This window comes from Asterias amurensis, chromosome 10 (assembly GCF_032118995.1).
Source record: "Asterias amurensis chromosome 10, ASM3211899v1".
NCBI lineage: Eukaryota > Metazoa > Echinodermata > Asteroidea > Forcipulatida > Asteriidae > Asterias > Asterias amurensis.
The window spans coordinates 6,019,866-6,035,384 of record NC_092657.1 but is presented as its reverse complement, the minus strand read 5'-3'; the positions used below and the strand labels follow the sequence as shown (position 1 = coordinate 6,035,384).

Genomic DNA, 15,519 nt, shown 5'->3' with positions numbered 1-15,519 from the left:
AAGGTTGACGTTTTTAAACAATTTTCTACACTGTGATGGCAAAAATATTGGTTCAGGTTTATCAGTTTATAATTATGTGGATTACATTTTATACACTATCCCAGCTGTTTGGTAGCAAAAACTTTAGGCCTATGTATTTGCGTTTATAACTGGCCTGTACATCTGCTGCGTCTAATAACATTGATACAATAATGAGCTGGGATCAAACGAAAACAAGATTCGAATCGACTACGAATTAATTAAACTTATTAGTTTAACCCAAAACTTGCACTCCGCAAAGATCCTTTCAGGCCTAGTTATTGACGCTTTGCAATAACTTTGCTCTCTCAGATGTGTGTTTTGAGCCTTAAGCCTACCGAGCCCAACCATTGTTGTCGCTAATCCCATTAGAGGTGGGGATTATTATTCATATCTCTTCTGTAAAACCACTTTAGAAAAATTGCGCCCCGACTTTCCGGGAAATGGCTTTTTCTGAAACCTGTTTTTTGTCTCTTTTTCTTGAATTACTAGCTTAAATACTATAGCCCACGTTTATTAAAACCTAACAACAAAATTAACGAAACGAAGAGTTAAGTAAGTTATCAGCAAAATAATTGATCCAACATCAAGATAATTAGCAGTTAGCAGTTAGCTTATGTAGGCTTACGTGTGGTGGTGCATTCACCTTTCATACCGAAAGTGCGCCACCAATAGTGCGTTGTAAAGGGAGCGGGAAAGTTGGTTTGGTTGACGACTGTTTTATGAACAATACAAAAAATAAATAACCTCGGTGAAAAAGGTGGAATGTTGCTTCAAAATCAGCTTGTGTCCCGCATCTTTTCTTTAGTAAACTTATCGAATTAAATGTTGAAAGACGTATAGAAAAATAATTCACAAGCGAAGAATCTCAGATTTAGATATAATTATCTGTAAACTTTGAGCATAAAACAGTTAAGATAGTGTGTGATTCAAAATGGCGGAACCCAGTAGCTTTCACGAGGTTCCGCTTTTGCGGGATGAAAGTTCCCGTTGGAAAGACTTGATTATCAGCACAGGTAAGTAAATTTATGTAGAAATTTAAGAGTTATACTATGTGTATGTGTTTTTCTTAAGACCTATGGTGGGTTAAGGTTCGGTGAAGTTAGGAAGATTAAATCAAATCAAAACAAAATAATTGACTCGACGTGCGTGAGTACTGAGTACGACGGAGACAAGTCGACCTTTGTCTTTGTTGTGATGAACTGAACTGTCATGACCGGTCGCACTAAATACCGACAACTCACGACCCCTCACGACAACTCACGACAACAATTTTTAAACGCACTTTAAGAAAACATTTGAACATAAGTCAACCGTTAAATATATATGCACAAGAGTCATATATGCATCTAAAATCACCTTTAAACTTTTGAAAATTTTGTTTTTTTATTTTTAACTGTAAAAAAAGGTGTTTTTTACCCCGAATTTAGTAGCAAATGGAAATATTCGCCATGTTGTCTTTCGACGTACTTGGACGATTCTATTACACCGCAGGGGGCATGGGTAATTTCTGAGGGATGAGTTGTATTTTTTTCCATTTGGTTTTAGCTGCTGTTTTTTTCCTTGTTAATAACTAAGCCGACACTCTGGAATTCAATAAAAGGGAAGATTTAAATATAATATTTTTTAAAACTCTATGGGGACTATGAGAGGCACATAAAATGGTAAATAATCATCTTGCATATTTTATCACCCCTGCGGTGTAATGGAATCGTCCAAGTACGTCGAAAGACAACATGGCGGATATTTCCTTTCGTTAGCCTACTAAATTCGGGGTAAAAAACACTTTTTGTACACTTAAAAATACAATTTTTTCAACAGTTTGAAATTGATTTGGGTGCATATACACTGGTTGACTTATGTTCAAATGTTCTGTTAAAGTGCATTTAAAAATTGTTGTCGTGAGGGGTCGTGAGTTGTCGGTATTTAGTGCGACCCGTCATGACTGTCAGTGTCACAATCAATTTCACAGACTGTGGAATGAATTGATTGTGTGACCCGTGTTGTGTTTTTTGACACAACCCTTATTAAAGCCATTGGACCCTTTCGGTACAGAAAAAAAAAAAAAGTTCACAGATTTACAAATAATTTACAGGGTTTACAGAAGGTAATGGTGAAAGACTTCTCTTGAAATATTAGTCCATGAAATGCTTTACTTTTTGAGAAAACGATAAAACAATATAAATTCTCGTTAACAAGAATTACGGATTTATTTTAAACACATGTCATGACACGGCGAAACGCGCGGAAACATGGGTGGGTTTTTCCGTTGTTTTCTCCCGACTCCGATGACCGATTGAGCCTAAACTTTCACAGGTTTGTTATTTGATATAGAAGTTGTGGTACACAAAGTGTGGGCCTTGGACAACACTGTTTACCGAAAGGGTCCAATGGCTTTAAATCAATGTAGTAACTTTCAATTTTTTTTTTTTCAATTCTAACTTCTTTGCACTCTAGTCGCAGAGCCGGTTTCCCAAGGAATTCTGCCCTTCAAAAAGTTCAGCATGTTCAGAATATCAGAGATTCAGTCCCCCATCCCATTATATTATGAGAAATTAACATTTGACATGGCATGGAGGAGGAAGATTCAAATTATGCACTATCAGAAGTAGCTTGTAAACAGTTTGCCGGGGGGGGGGGGGCAAATCTCCTGCTGGGGGGGGGGGGGGTCGACAGACTATCCTGCTACACCGGGCCGGCTGTGGGCGAAGCGAGTCTTACACTCCAAAGTCCCAGCGAGCAACTAAGCCTGTGCGTTTATGGTTACCTTTGTAAATGTATTTTCTTTTGTCTATACATGTAGTTATACTATAGTTTCATTTTGCTTTTATACACCGATCATGCCGATGTAGTCGGTGCTAGGCCTAACACACATTGGCATATACGGGTAAAACTAAAAGGATTAAAACAATCAAACGAAACAAAAAGTTTACAATGCCTACTACATGTACCATGATTCACTCCATTAAATTTGTTTTGCAGGAGCATCACAGGGAGTACTGCAGGATGTGAACCTACCTGACTGTGCCGGAGGGTATGCTTACCGAGAGAGTGGTCTGCTAACCTCCCTCACAAGGAATAGATTCATCTACTGGTAAGAAACATGGTCCAGTGGTTAGATTGCAGGACTTACAATCACAAGATTGTGGGTTTGAATTGTAAATAATAATATTAATTGTAAGACTTGCAATGCGCACGTATCCACCCTGCTAAGGGTTCGACCTTAACGCTGGTCCGCTGGCCAAATGCCAGTAGAAATCGCGTCGGACCAGCTGAAACCCTTTGCCAACTGGTCCGGCTGACCAGTCAAAAATATCGGCAGCAGTACTACAGAACTATGACTATTTTTAAAATATTTTTAGGCTCGAATAAAACGTAAAAACATTCACTTAAGGTTTGGATAAATCGTTAAAAAAATCACTCGAAGTGCCGCTGAACGCTGGCAAACTTCCGACGATCACGCATACACATGTGCACACAGCGCAAAATCCCATCATGCAACGCAAAGGCTCGTAGTCTTCGTATTAGTTCACGTGTGGCAAAAAGTGTAAGAAACATTGAACGCTAGAGGGCGTTTCAGAATATTCGATAGCGTGGGAATAGACGCCCTCTATTGGTGAAAGTACGCGATAGCTTACAAAACTAGCTTCAATCGCCTTGACAAAAGACCACAAAGCAAAACACATTTCTGTCAGCAGCATGGTCGTCGACAACGGAGCAGATTTCGGTGTGGGAATTAGAGTCTAGCGTGTTTACGAAAAACCAGCGAGACGGTGAGGCCTCATTCAACAAAAATTACCAAGTTACAATACTCTGGATGAGCAAAACGGAGTATTTAATTGTGTTTAGTATTAAGGTTCTTCCGTCCTGATTTTGCTTAATTTTTTGTTATTTGGGGCTTGTTTTTTGCGGGCGATTGGTGGGTGATCTAGTTTTGCTCCATGGTTTTATGGTCAAATATAATGCGCTGTTGTCTGGGGTTTTTTGCGGGTTGATTTCAAGAAAGACTTGGGTTCTAGAATGCAATACCTCCATGGTTAAACAAAGGCGCAGTTGTTTTTGCTACTTTTAAATGAAAGTTTTGTTCACAAAACAGACGCCGGTATAATTGAAAAAAAAATACCGTAAAACTCATATGCTTCTTCATGGATGTTGCAACTATTTTCATGTCTACCTTTTGGGGGGTTTAATTTTCCGGACGAAAGTGGGAAGATTTTGGGAACTTCGGTTATCGGTACGATGTTTTATGTTTATGAATACTTATTAAAAGTACAAATAGGCAATGTTTATACATGATAAAATAACTTGAGCGATTGCATGTAACCCTCCCCACCGTAGATTTGAAGGCAATACATAAAAAGTTAATTTGATATTTTTAACAGTCGGTTTTAAAGTGTTTTTTTAAAGTGTTTTCATAAAAAAAGTTCTTACTTGGGAATACTTGGATGTCGAGTGCTTACAATAAACCGTGGACTAAAAAAACTACTTAAATAAAGATCATATTAAATTTTTTCATTTGCTCTGACAAATAATTTGACCCGTTTTTAAATTAACTTTAATAATATTATTGTTTACATATTTTAAAAGAAAAAATACTCTCAAATTAGTGAGCCCCCTTACGAACACAATAACTTGGTACACATAAATTAAGTATGGCTTCCACTGCAGTTAAGTTGACGTTGCAATTCATGTTGAATTTTGAATAGCGACAATCGGAAATCGAGTAGTTGGTATACAACAGTATACTTTTAGTTTAAAATAAATATACAAAAATTGACGGACCAGTCAAAAACGTGGCGGACCAGTGAAAAAACAAGCCAACTGGTCCTGCTGGCCAGTTGAAAAAAAAGTTAAGGGCAACCCCTGCTGCTGGGTGTTCAAGGCGCAGAAGCTACATACTTGCTAGCTTCACATTGTCGTCAAAAGTGGCATCTTCCATCAGAATTGACTTGGATGGCAATTTTGTTTCTGCACACAAGTGTTCATTATAATCATACATTAGCCTAGTATTTAAAGTGAGTTTCCGCCTTATCTGAGAGTTGACCCGTACCCCAATTAGTTGATTTGACACTGTTGTCCCAAGTCCCTCTATTAATAGAGTGCACATGATTAAAAATTAGTGCTGGGCGAATAGTGAAGATTTGGTATTCGGATACCGCTGGCCAACTATCCGAAATTAACTGGATATTCAAATAGTTTTTTCGCCGCTAGAGGGCACTATTAAAAGAAAAAATTAAAAATATTTTTTTTTTGCCAGTAGAGGGCGCAGTTCGCTTGTGAATGAGATCTTATGGGCGGATTGATATTAGTTTTAGACAGTGTCACTCGGTTCATTCATAAAAATAACCGGATCTAATTTAAGGATGGCGATTTGCTTTTTCATTTGATCGTGATTGACTCTACGTGAAGGAAAACTTTAATAATCTTTGTACAAATTACGTCAGAAATGTCATTGTTTAACTCTTCACGGAGGTGAGCATAGTTAAATACTTAATTTATGTTGTTTTATGCTGTCTTAATAGAAGTTTCATAAGGATTCAGACAAAACTTTCATATCAGTTGTCGCCCGACGTCCGCGGATATTCGGATATTAAAGAATATCCGGTTACTCGGTTGTAATTACAGAATTATCCGGTTTGTAAATAGGTATTCGCGCCCTATGCGGATATCCGGTTAAGAAAAAAAAGGCATTCGCGGTTACGGATAGGAAAACCTATTCGCCATTAACCGGATATTCAAATAATTCGCCCAGGCCTATTAAAAATGTACGTACGATGTAAAGAAACGCAAAAACTGTGTTACTTCAGAGGAAGCCGTTTCTTACAATGTTTTATGCTATCATCAGCTCCCCATTGCTTGTTACCAAGTAAGTTTTGATGCCAACAATTATTCTGGAGTAATTACCAATGAGTGTCCAGTGTGAACATGTATATTGCAATAGACGATTGCCTAAATCTCTTTCCACAGGCGAACCTCTCATGATGTTCTAGAACTGACGGAAATCTCCCTGGATCACAACCTCTTCGGAAATGCCGTCAGAATCAGGCTCCAAGATGCTCCCATACTACCCCGGCGGATCACCCTCCATGAAACGCATTCCCATGTCGTCATTCTGGTCGCCACCATCAACAGCGTCCACAGGCTTGTCTTGCCTCACCCAAACCGCCTCCACAGAAATGTAATGTAATAAATAATAGTGACTTCTATTTAGTATGCTTTTACATGTCATACATGCGCTTTAACATACAGATTTTCCTGCAAGATATGTTGGACTACGTTTGAATTATGAGACCTACTCCTTTTACATAGCACCTAGTAAATGTTAACAAGGTGCTGTACATGTGTAGCGCAACATGCTGCCAATCAAACCAGGAACACCAGGGAACCTCTTCTCTTTTTGATAAGTGCACTTGGTTCTTTTACATGCGTTACACAACACAAGGGACCAAAGGCTTTACATCCCATCCGAAGGAGGAAACAATGGTTAAATGTCTTGCTTAAGGACACTGTGATAACTGGGAAGTGTTAGATTAGGAGCTAGAAATGCAAGAAAATCAGAAATGAACCGATGGGTCTTCATAGCATTGCACTTTGACTGGACAGAAAAAATTTGTCAGCATACCTACTCCTTCTACAGTGAACCCACACTCTGGCTCTGAACTTGAGCCTTGGGTCAAACCACAAATGCCTCTATTACATGTATGTCTTACCTTTGCCTGAGGATGTGTGGAATTTTAAGTTATACAAATATTCACAAATGAAAAATTCAACAATGCACAATTTTGACAATTTGCATGTTTTGACTTCTTCCCTTACCATGTAGTTAACCTGTAACCTGAGGATGTCAGATTTATGCAAATGCTCCCAATGAATATTCTAATAATTTACATATTATTTAAATTGCTTCCATCAACCCCTCGGGATGTTTACTACCACAACGTCATCCTTTCAGCCATCTTTGCATATTTTGACTTTTTCCCTTACCATAATAATTAACCTGTAGCCTGAGGATGTCTGAATAAATGCAAATGCTCCCAATGAATATTCAAATAATTTGCATTTCTTTAAATTTCTTCCGTCAACCCCTTAGGATGTTTACTCCCACAACGTGACCCTTCCGTCCATCTTTGCGGACATCTCCGTCGCCAACTTCCGAGACGCGACCAACTTCCATGTGATGGGACAGGGCGGGTCAACGTCCTATGAGTTTCAGACGGTCTCATCCTGGCTGACCGGTGATGGGGAGGCCGTGTTTGCTTTGGCCACGACAGCGGGCAGCGTGATCCTGGTCAAGCTGCCACCAATTGGTGTACAAGGTATGTCATTATTCCTTCCAGTTTAATAAATGTCAATGCTATGAAGAACCATCTGTTCATTTGTGATTTTCTTGAATTTTTAGCCCCTGCTCTATCACTTCGAAATCCCATTGAAGGAACTTAACCATTGCATCTTCCTTCGGGTGGGATCCAAAGCCATATGTCACGTGTGTTGTGTAACAAACGTATAAGAACCAAGTGCACTTATCAAAGTGAAGGGGTTTGCCCTGGTGTTCCTGGTTTGCTTGGTAAGGTATTACGCCACAGCACCTTGTAAGCCATTACATGGTGCTATGCATAAGGAGTACATGTAGGTCTCATAGTTCAAACATAGACCCACATACCTTGCAGGAAAATACTGAATGTTGAAGCGTCCTTGAGCGTCATTGAGTAGATTTGGCGGGGAGTCTATAATTTCAATGGAATAAACAAAACCTATAGAGACTGTACAAACGTGAGATAATTGTTTTTTAGAGGGGTCAAAGGAAAGTTCAGGGGTTAAAGGGTAGGTCAAAGGTCAAAGTTCAGGGGTCAAAGGTTAAGAGATACATATAATGTTTCCTTGAAGACAGTCTAAAATACAAGAGATACCTATGTTTCCTTGAAGACAGTCTAAAATACAAGAGATACCTATGATGTTTCCTTGAAAAAAGTCTAAAAGCCAAGTAATTAGCAGTAATTAGCGGCAGCTAATTACTTGGCCTAGCGGCAGCTAATTACTTGGCCTAGCGGCAGCTAATTACTTGGCCAAGCGGCTGCTAATTACTTGGCCTAGCGGCAGCTAATTACTTGTCCTAGCGGCAGCTAATTACTTGGCCTAGCAGCAGCTAATTACTTGGCCAAGCGGCTGCTAATTACTTGGCCTAGCGGCAGCTAATTACTTGGCCTAGCGGCAGCTAATTACTTGGCCTAGCAGCAGCTAATTACTTGGCCTAGCGGCAGCTAATTACTTGGCCTAGCGGCAGCTTATTACTTGGCCTAGCGGCAGCTAATTACTTGGCCTAGCGGCTGCTAATTACTTGGCCTAGCGGCAGCTTATTACTTGGCCTAGCGGCAGCTAATTACTTGGCCTAGCGGCAGCTAATTACTTGGCCTAGCGGCAGCTTATTACTTGGCCTAGCGGCAGCTAATTACTTGGCCTAGCAGCTGCTAATTACTTGGTAATTGCCAAAGGCTAGCCTTCACAGTTGGTGTATCTCACCCTTTACACACAAAGTTTTGAGCTTTCAGATGCTTGATTTCGAGACCTCAAGTTCTAAATCTGAGGTCTCGAAATCAAATTCGTGGAAAATTACTTCTTTCTCAAAAACTATGTCACTTCAGAGGTAGCCGATTCTCACAATGTTTTATACTATCAACCTCTCCCCATTACTCGTCACCAAGAAAGGTTTTATGCAAACAATTATTTTGAGTAATTACTGATAGTGTCCACTGCCTTTAATCTAGGACAAACATACATACAACAACAATCAGCAACTTGAACTTTACTCTAGAAAGTTGCACTTCTATGAGGAAAATGTAAACTTGTATTGGAACTTTGTAAAAGCCGTATAATATGTTGAGGCCTGCCCCCCCCCCCCCCCCTCCGCCAACTGCCCAAAGACCCTCAATCTCCTGTGTGATTCAACTTGAGACTAATTTGTACCTATTTTACACCAGGTATCATAACTCAACATGAGTTGAAGCAAGCCACAGTGATGCAGCGTTTGTGGACGGGCCTAGTACCTGCTGCTATAAGGTAAATTATAAACAAACAAATTGACAAACTGCTCTTACAATGCAAAGGTTGTGGGTTCGAATCCCACCTGAGTGATGCAGCGTTTGTGGACAGGCCTAGTACCTGCCGCTATCAGGTAAGTTATTAACAAACAAATTGAAAAACTGCTCTTGCAATGCAAAGGTTGTTGGTTTGAATCCCACCTGAGTGATGCAGCGTTTGTGGACGGGCCTAGTACCTGCCGCTATCAGGTAAGTTATTAACAAACAAATTGAAAAACTGCTCTTGCAATGCAAAGGTTGTGGGTTCGAATCCCACCTGAGTGATGCAGCGTTTGTGGACGGGCCTAGTTCCTGCCGCCATCAGGTAAATTATTAACAAACAAATTGATAAACTGCTCTAGCAATGCAAAGTTCTTGGGTTCAATTCCACCCAAGTGATTTGACTGTGTAATTTTTGTTCACAGAACTCGGGAATAAAAAGTGCTTAAAGGCAGTGGACACTAATGGTAATTACTCAAAATAATTATTAGCATAAAACCTTTCTTGGCGACGAGTAATGGGGAGAGATTGATGGTATAAAACATTGTGAGAAACGGCTCCCTCTGAAGTGCCATAGTTTTCGAGATAGAAGTAGTTTTCCACAATTTGATTTCGAGACCTCAGATTTAGAACTTGAGGTTTCGAAATCAACCATCTAAACGCACACAACTTCGTGTGACAAGGGTGTTTTTTTCTTTCATTATTATCTCCCAAGTTCGATGACCGATTGAGCTCATATTTTCACAGGTTTGTTATTTTATGCATATGTTGAGACACACCAACTGTGAAGGCTAGTCTTTGACAATTACCAATAGTGTCCTGTGCCTTTAAACCACTTTTTGATTAATGATGTGTACGATTCGTATCCTAGGCCTTAGTGCTGGGCGAATAGTGAAATTTTGTTATTCGGATACCGCCGGCCAACTATCCGAAATTAACCGGATATTCGAATAGTTTTTTTCGCCGCTAGAGGGCGCTATTAAAAAAAAAAAAAGAGGGCGCTGTTCGTTTGTGAATGAGATCTTATGGGCGGATTGATATTAGTTTTAGACAGTGTCACTCGGTTCATTCATAAAAATGACCGGATCTAATTTAAAGATGGCGATTTGCTTTTTCTTTTGATCGTGATTGACTCTACGTGAAGGAAAACTTTTGTAATCTTTGAACAAATTGCGTCAGAAATGTCATTGTTTTAACTCTTCACGGAGGTGAGCATAGTTAAATACTTAGTTTATGCTGTTTTATGCTGTCTTAATAGAAGTTTCATAAGGATTCAGACAAAACATTCATATCAGTTGTCGCCCGACGTCCGCGGATATTCGGATATTAAAGAATATCCGGTTACTTGGTTGTAATTACAGAACTATCCGGTTTATAAATAGTTATTCGCGCCCTATGCGGATATCCGGTTAGAAAAAAAAAGGCATTCGCGGTTACGGATAGGAAAACCTATTCGCCATTAACCGGATATTGGAATAATTCGCCCAGGCCTACTAGGCCTTCAATTTCGTTCTTGAAGGGGGCACAACATATTTCCTTTGGTCAGGGGCACTTTTATGAAGAAAATTTAACTCTATTTTGGAACTTTGTAAAGGGCACCATAGCGAAATCATACAGTAGGGCACCGCTCTGGGTACCATGGGTTATTTAGTGGCCTGCTTGAGCTCTTAGCGAATCGATACTAATGTCACTACCACAGAGTGAGTTCTTAATTGGTCTCAACGTTTCGACTAGCTTGCTCTAGTCATCGTCAGAAGACTGGCGTTTATTCTCTTCTCTTTTCTCAATATTTTTAGGAAAGGTCAGGAATCAATGGATGCCACGACCAGCTTGACCCTTCACCCTTTGAACCATGACCTTTTTGCCTTCTGCACCTGTAAGGATCATAAACTCAGGATGTGGTCATGCAAGGTAAACTTTATTCTAACAGGTTTCAGGTTTATTTACATACTATAAAGAATTGACCCTTCACCCTTTGAACCATGACCTCTTTGCCTTCTGCACCTGTAAGGATCATAAATTCAAGATGTGGTTATGCAAGGTAAACTTTACTAAAACAGGTTTCAGGTTTATTTACATACTATATTTACATTTTATATTATTTTTGATCATCAATGCAATGTTAATTTGAGTTTGTCTTATTTATTTTTTGCAATCTAGTCCCAGACCTGCGTCTTGACTCTGGATATTCTAGACCTCATTCCAAGCTCCGACAGCCTGACCGATCAGCCCGCCTCCAAACATGAGATAAGACATGCCCTCGGCAGCGACTCGCACACCCTCATCCTTGGTGTGTACTTAAGCTTCGCCAATCAAAGCCAGGTATGCAAATATATGAATATTCATTGAAATGTTTTGATTCTGAAAAAACTTCTCAAATCAAAGCCAGGTATGCAAATGAAGTAAATATTCATCTCTACGTTCATATTCATTCATTATGGTGATTTGATTTTTTTTTTTCTTTTTTAATTCTCCAATTAAAGCCAGGTATGCAGATGAAGAGATGAATATTCATTGAAGTGATTTGATTGTGGAAATTCTAATCGGCAATAACTTCTGTCATATTTAAAATGTCTCTTTGCTGCAATCAGAGGTCCCTAGGCACATGTATTATTGAATATGCATTCAAGTAATTTGAGCATGTAAATTATACAGTGCACTACACTCTCTCATTTTAAATAAGGGAATAAAAGGGTAGCAACCAGTTCTTACCTGGCCGTTTAAAGCCGGCAGGGTCGAATTGCCGTGTGTAGCGCATGGCAAGACCCTGCAAGGTTTTCTTTAAGAACGAGTCACTACTCTTTTATTCCCATTCATAAATGCCCTTTTGTTAAAAAATCGCTTAAAAAATACAATTACAGACACTTTGATCGTTGAAGATTCAAGGTTTGAAATGGGTTTTTTTCAAAAACTTTGTGAAGAGTCTGTTGCGCGTGGGTTGTGTGTACGCGCGAGTGCTTAGAACTAGATTACCTGTTAGAAGTAGATTACGAGCTGTTACTTATAGCTATGAATTGCGTTCCGCGAGATAATCTTGTGCGCCTGACACGCGGAAGCCAGCCGGTTATAAACACTGGTCATTATCAACCGATTAAACACCCCCACGTGACGCGCTCTCCACCAATAGGAGTAGAGAAACGGTGGTATTTATGAATGTTTATTTGAGCGGTATTCAGTAAATATCTATGAAATATTTTGACCGTTTTGACGCTGTCCTCTCTCTCTTTTCTAGTTTGTCATTCTCCAGCCGATTCTTCAGGATGGTCAGTATAACCTCGCCCTCGTTGGGCTGCTGAATGACGACAAGACCAACACCCTGGTGGACTTTGGGCTGACCCTGGACACCCTATGGGCAACATGGAACAGTCCAAGCGGAGAGACGGTGGTCAAGTTTACTACCTATGAGGGGTAAGTTTGATCAATGTCAATTGACTACAACTTGAGTTTTTTTACCCTTGTTGCCCCAATTGTTTGGGTTTACAGAACACGCTGCCGCATGAGGGCGCTCTTGACAGTTTTTTTATCACTTTTGGGGGTATACGCAATTCGTCCTGCACAGTTTTTATAAGTCCGTTATGTTGCGCCGTGGTTTTAAGTTGCTTTAGACGTTGGTTGTATCGGCTCCTGTGAAGATCTTATTGTCCCTGATGGATATGATGTATGTGGTGTTCACGTATTCCAGTCTTTAATAACTGATTTTGGTATATGGTGTTGGAAGCTTTGCATGGTGTGAAGAATAAGAAGAACTAAATAGTTAACTTGCGGGTACAACCATGTAAAACCTCTCTTGAGGGAGTGTTGGCACTGAAAAGAGCCGGTTTGGTCGCGACGTTTCGAACAGTATACTCTGCTCGTCTTCAGGAGAATGCTGGACTACTGGTGGTGGTGGAGCTTATTGATGGCTTGAGGGATGCACTTTTGGGCGGGAAGGATCGAAGCTGTTCTTGTCCGGTGAAGCGTGTGAGTTGGTTGCTGGCTGGATGTGTGTGCATTGGACTGTGTCAGTGCTGGAAGTGTGGGCTTTAGAAGTGGTGACCAGAATGCCGTTAAGCTTGGGCGATATCGATTTATTTTATTCACGATATATCGCCGACAATATATCGCGATATTCGATATAATCGCGATTAATTAAATTTGACATCATCAGTCTTCAAACTCCAAGTGAAAGTTGTAGAAGAGACAGTCATAGCATAAGAGAGGTGTTCTAATGACCTATTCTTCTGGTTTTACTCCAAACCTATGGGGTGCAAGATGTCTCAGCTAGCAAATACATCGCGATATTTAATCGATATCGCGATATATCGCGATTATCGCGATATATTGATATTTCGATTAAAACCAAATCCATCCGATGTCGAAAGGGTTTCCAAATTAATATCGCGATATTCGATAATATCGTGATATCGCCCAAGCTTAGATGCCATTGATGAAGAAACCGATGTCTTGTGGAACCGTGTTGTGGGTCTTGATCTCAATTGCCTCCCTCACTCTGCGTTGGTGCCAGAACTTGACTGGTGCGATGAGCTGGGCTTGTTTCCATTTGATGAGATGATCTTGTTCGTGTGAGTGTTTGATGATTGCTGACTTGTCTAGGTGTCCTAGTCTGCCGTGTGCTTGGTGTTCCTTGATTCTGGTAGGATATGTTGCGGCCGGTCTCTCCGATCAAACTGTCGTTAAATTATATAAGAAATAAGTTTCATATTTAACTCGTTTGTTTCTTTTGTTGTCGATTTTCAGGACATCCACCCGTGATCGTGTTTGGAACAGCGTCTTCATGGAGCCTCTACACAGCCCTGATGTTATCATCCCACCGTTCTTAGAACCCAGAGTAAGTTCATAATAATAATCATAATAATCAGTTTTCTCAAAGCACTTCCAACATTATTACCCCTGGTCACTGGACCTTAAATCATTTCTTAAACCATCTCAGCTCCCTGCGGAGTATACATCCTTGTGCAACAAATATGCGCTACTCAGCTTAAAGGGAATGTACACTATTGGTAAATGTCAAAGACCAGTCTTCTCACTTGGTGTATCCCAACATAAGCATAAAATAAAAAGCCTTTGAAAATTTGAGCTAAATTGGTCATCGAAGCTGCGAAAAAATTATGACAGAAAGAACACCCTCATTGGACGAATTTCTGTGCTTATAGATAGGAATGAAAGACTTCTAGCTAGAAACTTTTATTTTTTATAGAGAAATTACCTATTTCTCAAAGTCTATGCTACTTCAGATGGAGCAGTTTCTCACAATGTTTTATACTACCAACATCTCTCCAATACTCGTTACCGAGTCAGTTTTAAGGTTAATATTTGTTTGTTTTGAGTAGTTACCAAACCTGTTCCTACATGTACCCTTTAAAGTCAAACACAAGAACCATCTCTTATAATTTTCTTGTCTTTCCTATTTTTGTCACCAGGAATCTTATTTGGATCACGTTTTCCATCCGGGGCGTTTCTCTCTACAATCCATATACCGTGCTTTGAATGTAAGTATGCAAACTTAATTCTCCCATGTTTTTGTTGTTAAAAAAGATAGGTCAATTTGTTGTCAATGTAATGCTGACATACCATGCAATATTATTCAAATCTAGTTTTATTGTGGACTCCTACATTTACAAAAAAACAAAGGTATACCTTATTAAAGACATGTACCACTTCTCTAAAAGGTACATATCGGACGGTGTACCTTGGGCAAAATTTATTAGTTTTGGGCTGGCCCGCCCAGCACCGCCCACCATGGCTACGTAGAACACTGTTGGGCTCAATCTTTTTTAAATAATGATCGTTTTAGAGGCCCTTTGGTTGGATATTTCATCAATTACTTGTAATTTTAGGCTTGTAATTTTTTGTTTACATGTACCCTTTTGTTAATTCTGACAATGACTTTGTGTTCATCTATAGAGATTTTGTTTTTTAAATGTTACTCTGTATGCGCCATGGAACATTGTTTTTGATGTATTTGGCGCTACATGTATATAAATCTTTACTATTATTAATATTATCATTATTGTATTAACACGCTATGTGTACAAACTGTGATTTTGATTGGAGACCATCGATTCAAAGTGACCCCCAATCTAATGCCATGTTAAGATTTACAGCCGATCGAGCGGCCCCGCCTCCTCATCGATGCTCGACCTAGTCCTCTTGACCCCCGAGGTCCTCCGAGCGGAGGTCACCGAGGTCATCGAGATGGAGATCCAGCAGAAAGTCGGAGGCAGCGAAATGTCGCAGGAGGAGTATCGAGAACTGCTGGAGCAGAGCTGGTCCCGCTTCTACACATGCTGCGTGCAGTATCATGAGGTGAGAGGTCAAAGTTCAAAAGGTCGTGAGTGAGGTCAGTGGTTTGATGATGACTTCAAATGGTGTAGGGGTGTTGTTCTTTCATGACATGTGCACCAACAGACCAATAAAGAAATTCTGT

The 15,519-nt window shown here is 39.9% G+C and overlaps 1 protein-coding gene across 1 annotated transcript in view; it reads left to right on the top strand.

Annotated features, from left to right (window-relative positions):
- Positions 1 to 947: 947 nt before the first annotated feature.
- The window catches only part of LOC139942579 (nuclear pore complex protein Nup160-like), a 45,088-nt gene continuing 30,516 nt past the window's right edge, over positions 948 to 15,519 (top strand). The window contains exons 1-11 of the mRNA XM_071939436.1: positions 948 to 1,034; positions 3,001 to 3,112; positions 5,986 to 6,196; positions 7,109 to 7,334; positions 8,994 to 9,072; positions 10,889 to 11,003; positions 11,253 to 11,414; positions 12,325 to 12,500; positions 13,830 to 13,920; positions 14,513 to 14,581; positions 15,189 to 15,398. Coding sequence (XP_071795537.1) covers positions 953 to 1,034; positions 3,001 to 3,112; positions 5,986 to 6,196; positions 7,109 to 7,334; positions 8,994 to 9,072; positions 10,889 to 11,003; positions 11,253 to 11,414; positions 12,325 to 12,500; positions 13,830 to 13,920; positions 14,513 to 14,581; positions 15,189 to 15,398 — 1,533 coding nt within the window. The 5' untranslated portion in view covers positions 948 to 952. The remainder of the gene's footprint in view (positions 1,035 to 3,000; positions 3,113 to 5,985; positions 6,197 to 7,108; positions 7,335 to 8,993; positions 9,073 to 10,888; positions 11,004 to 11,252; positions 11,415 to 12,324; positions 12,501 to 13,829; positions 13,921 to 14,512; positions 14,582 to 15,188; positions 15,399 to 15,519) is intronic.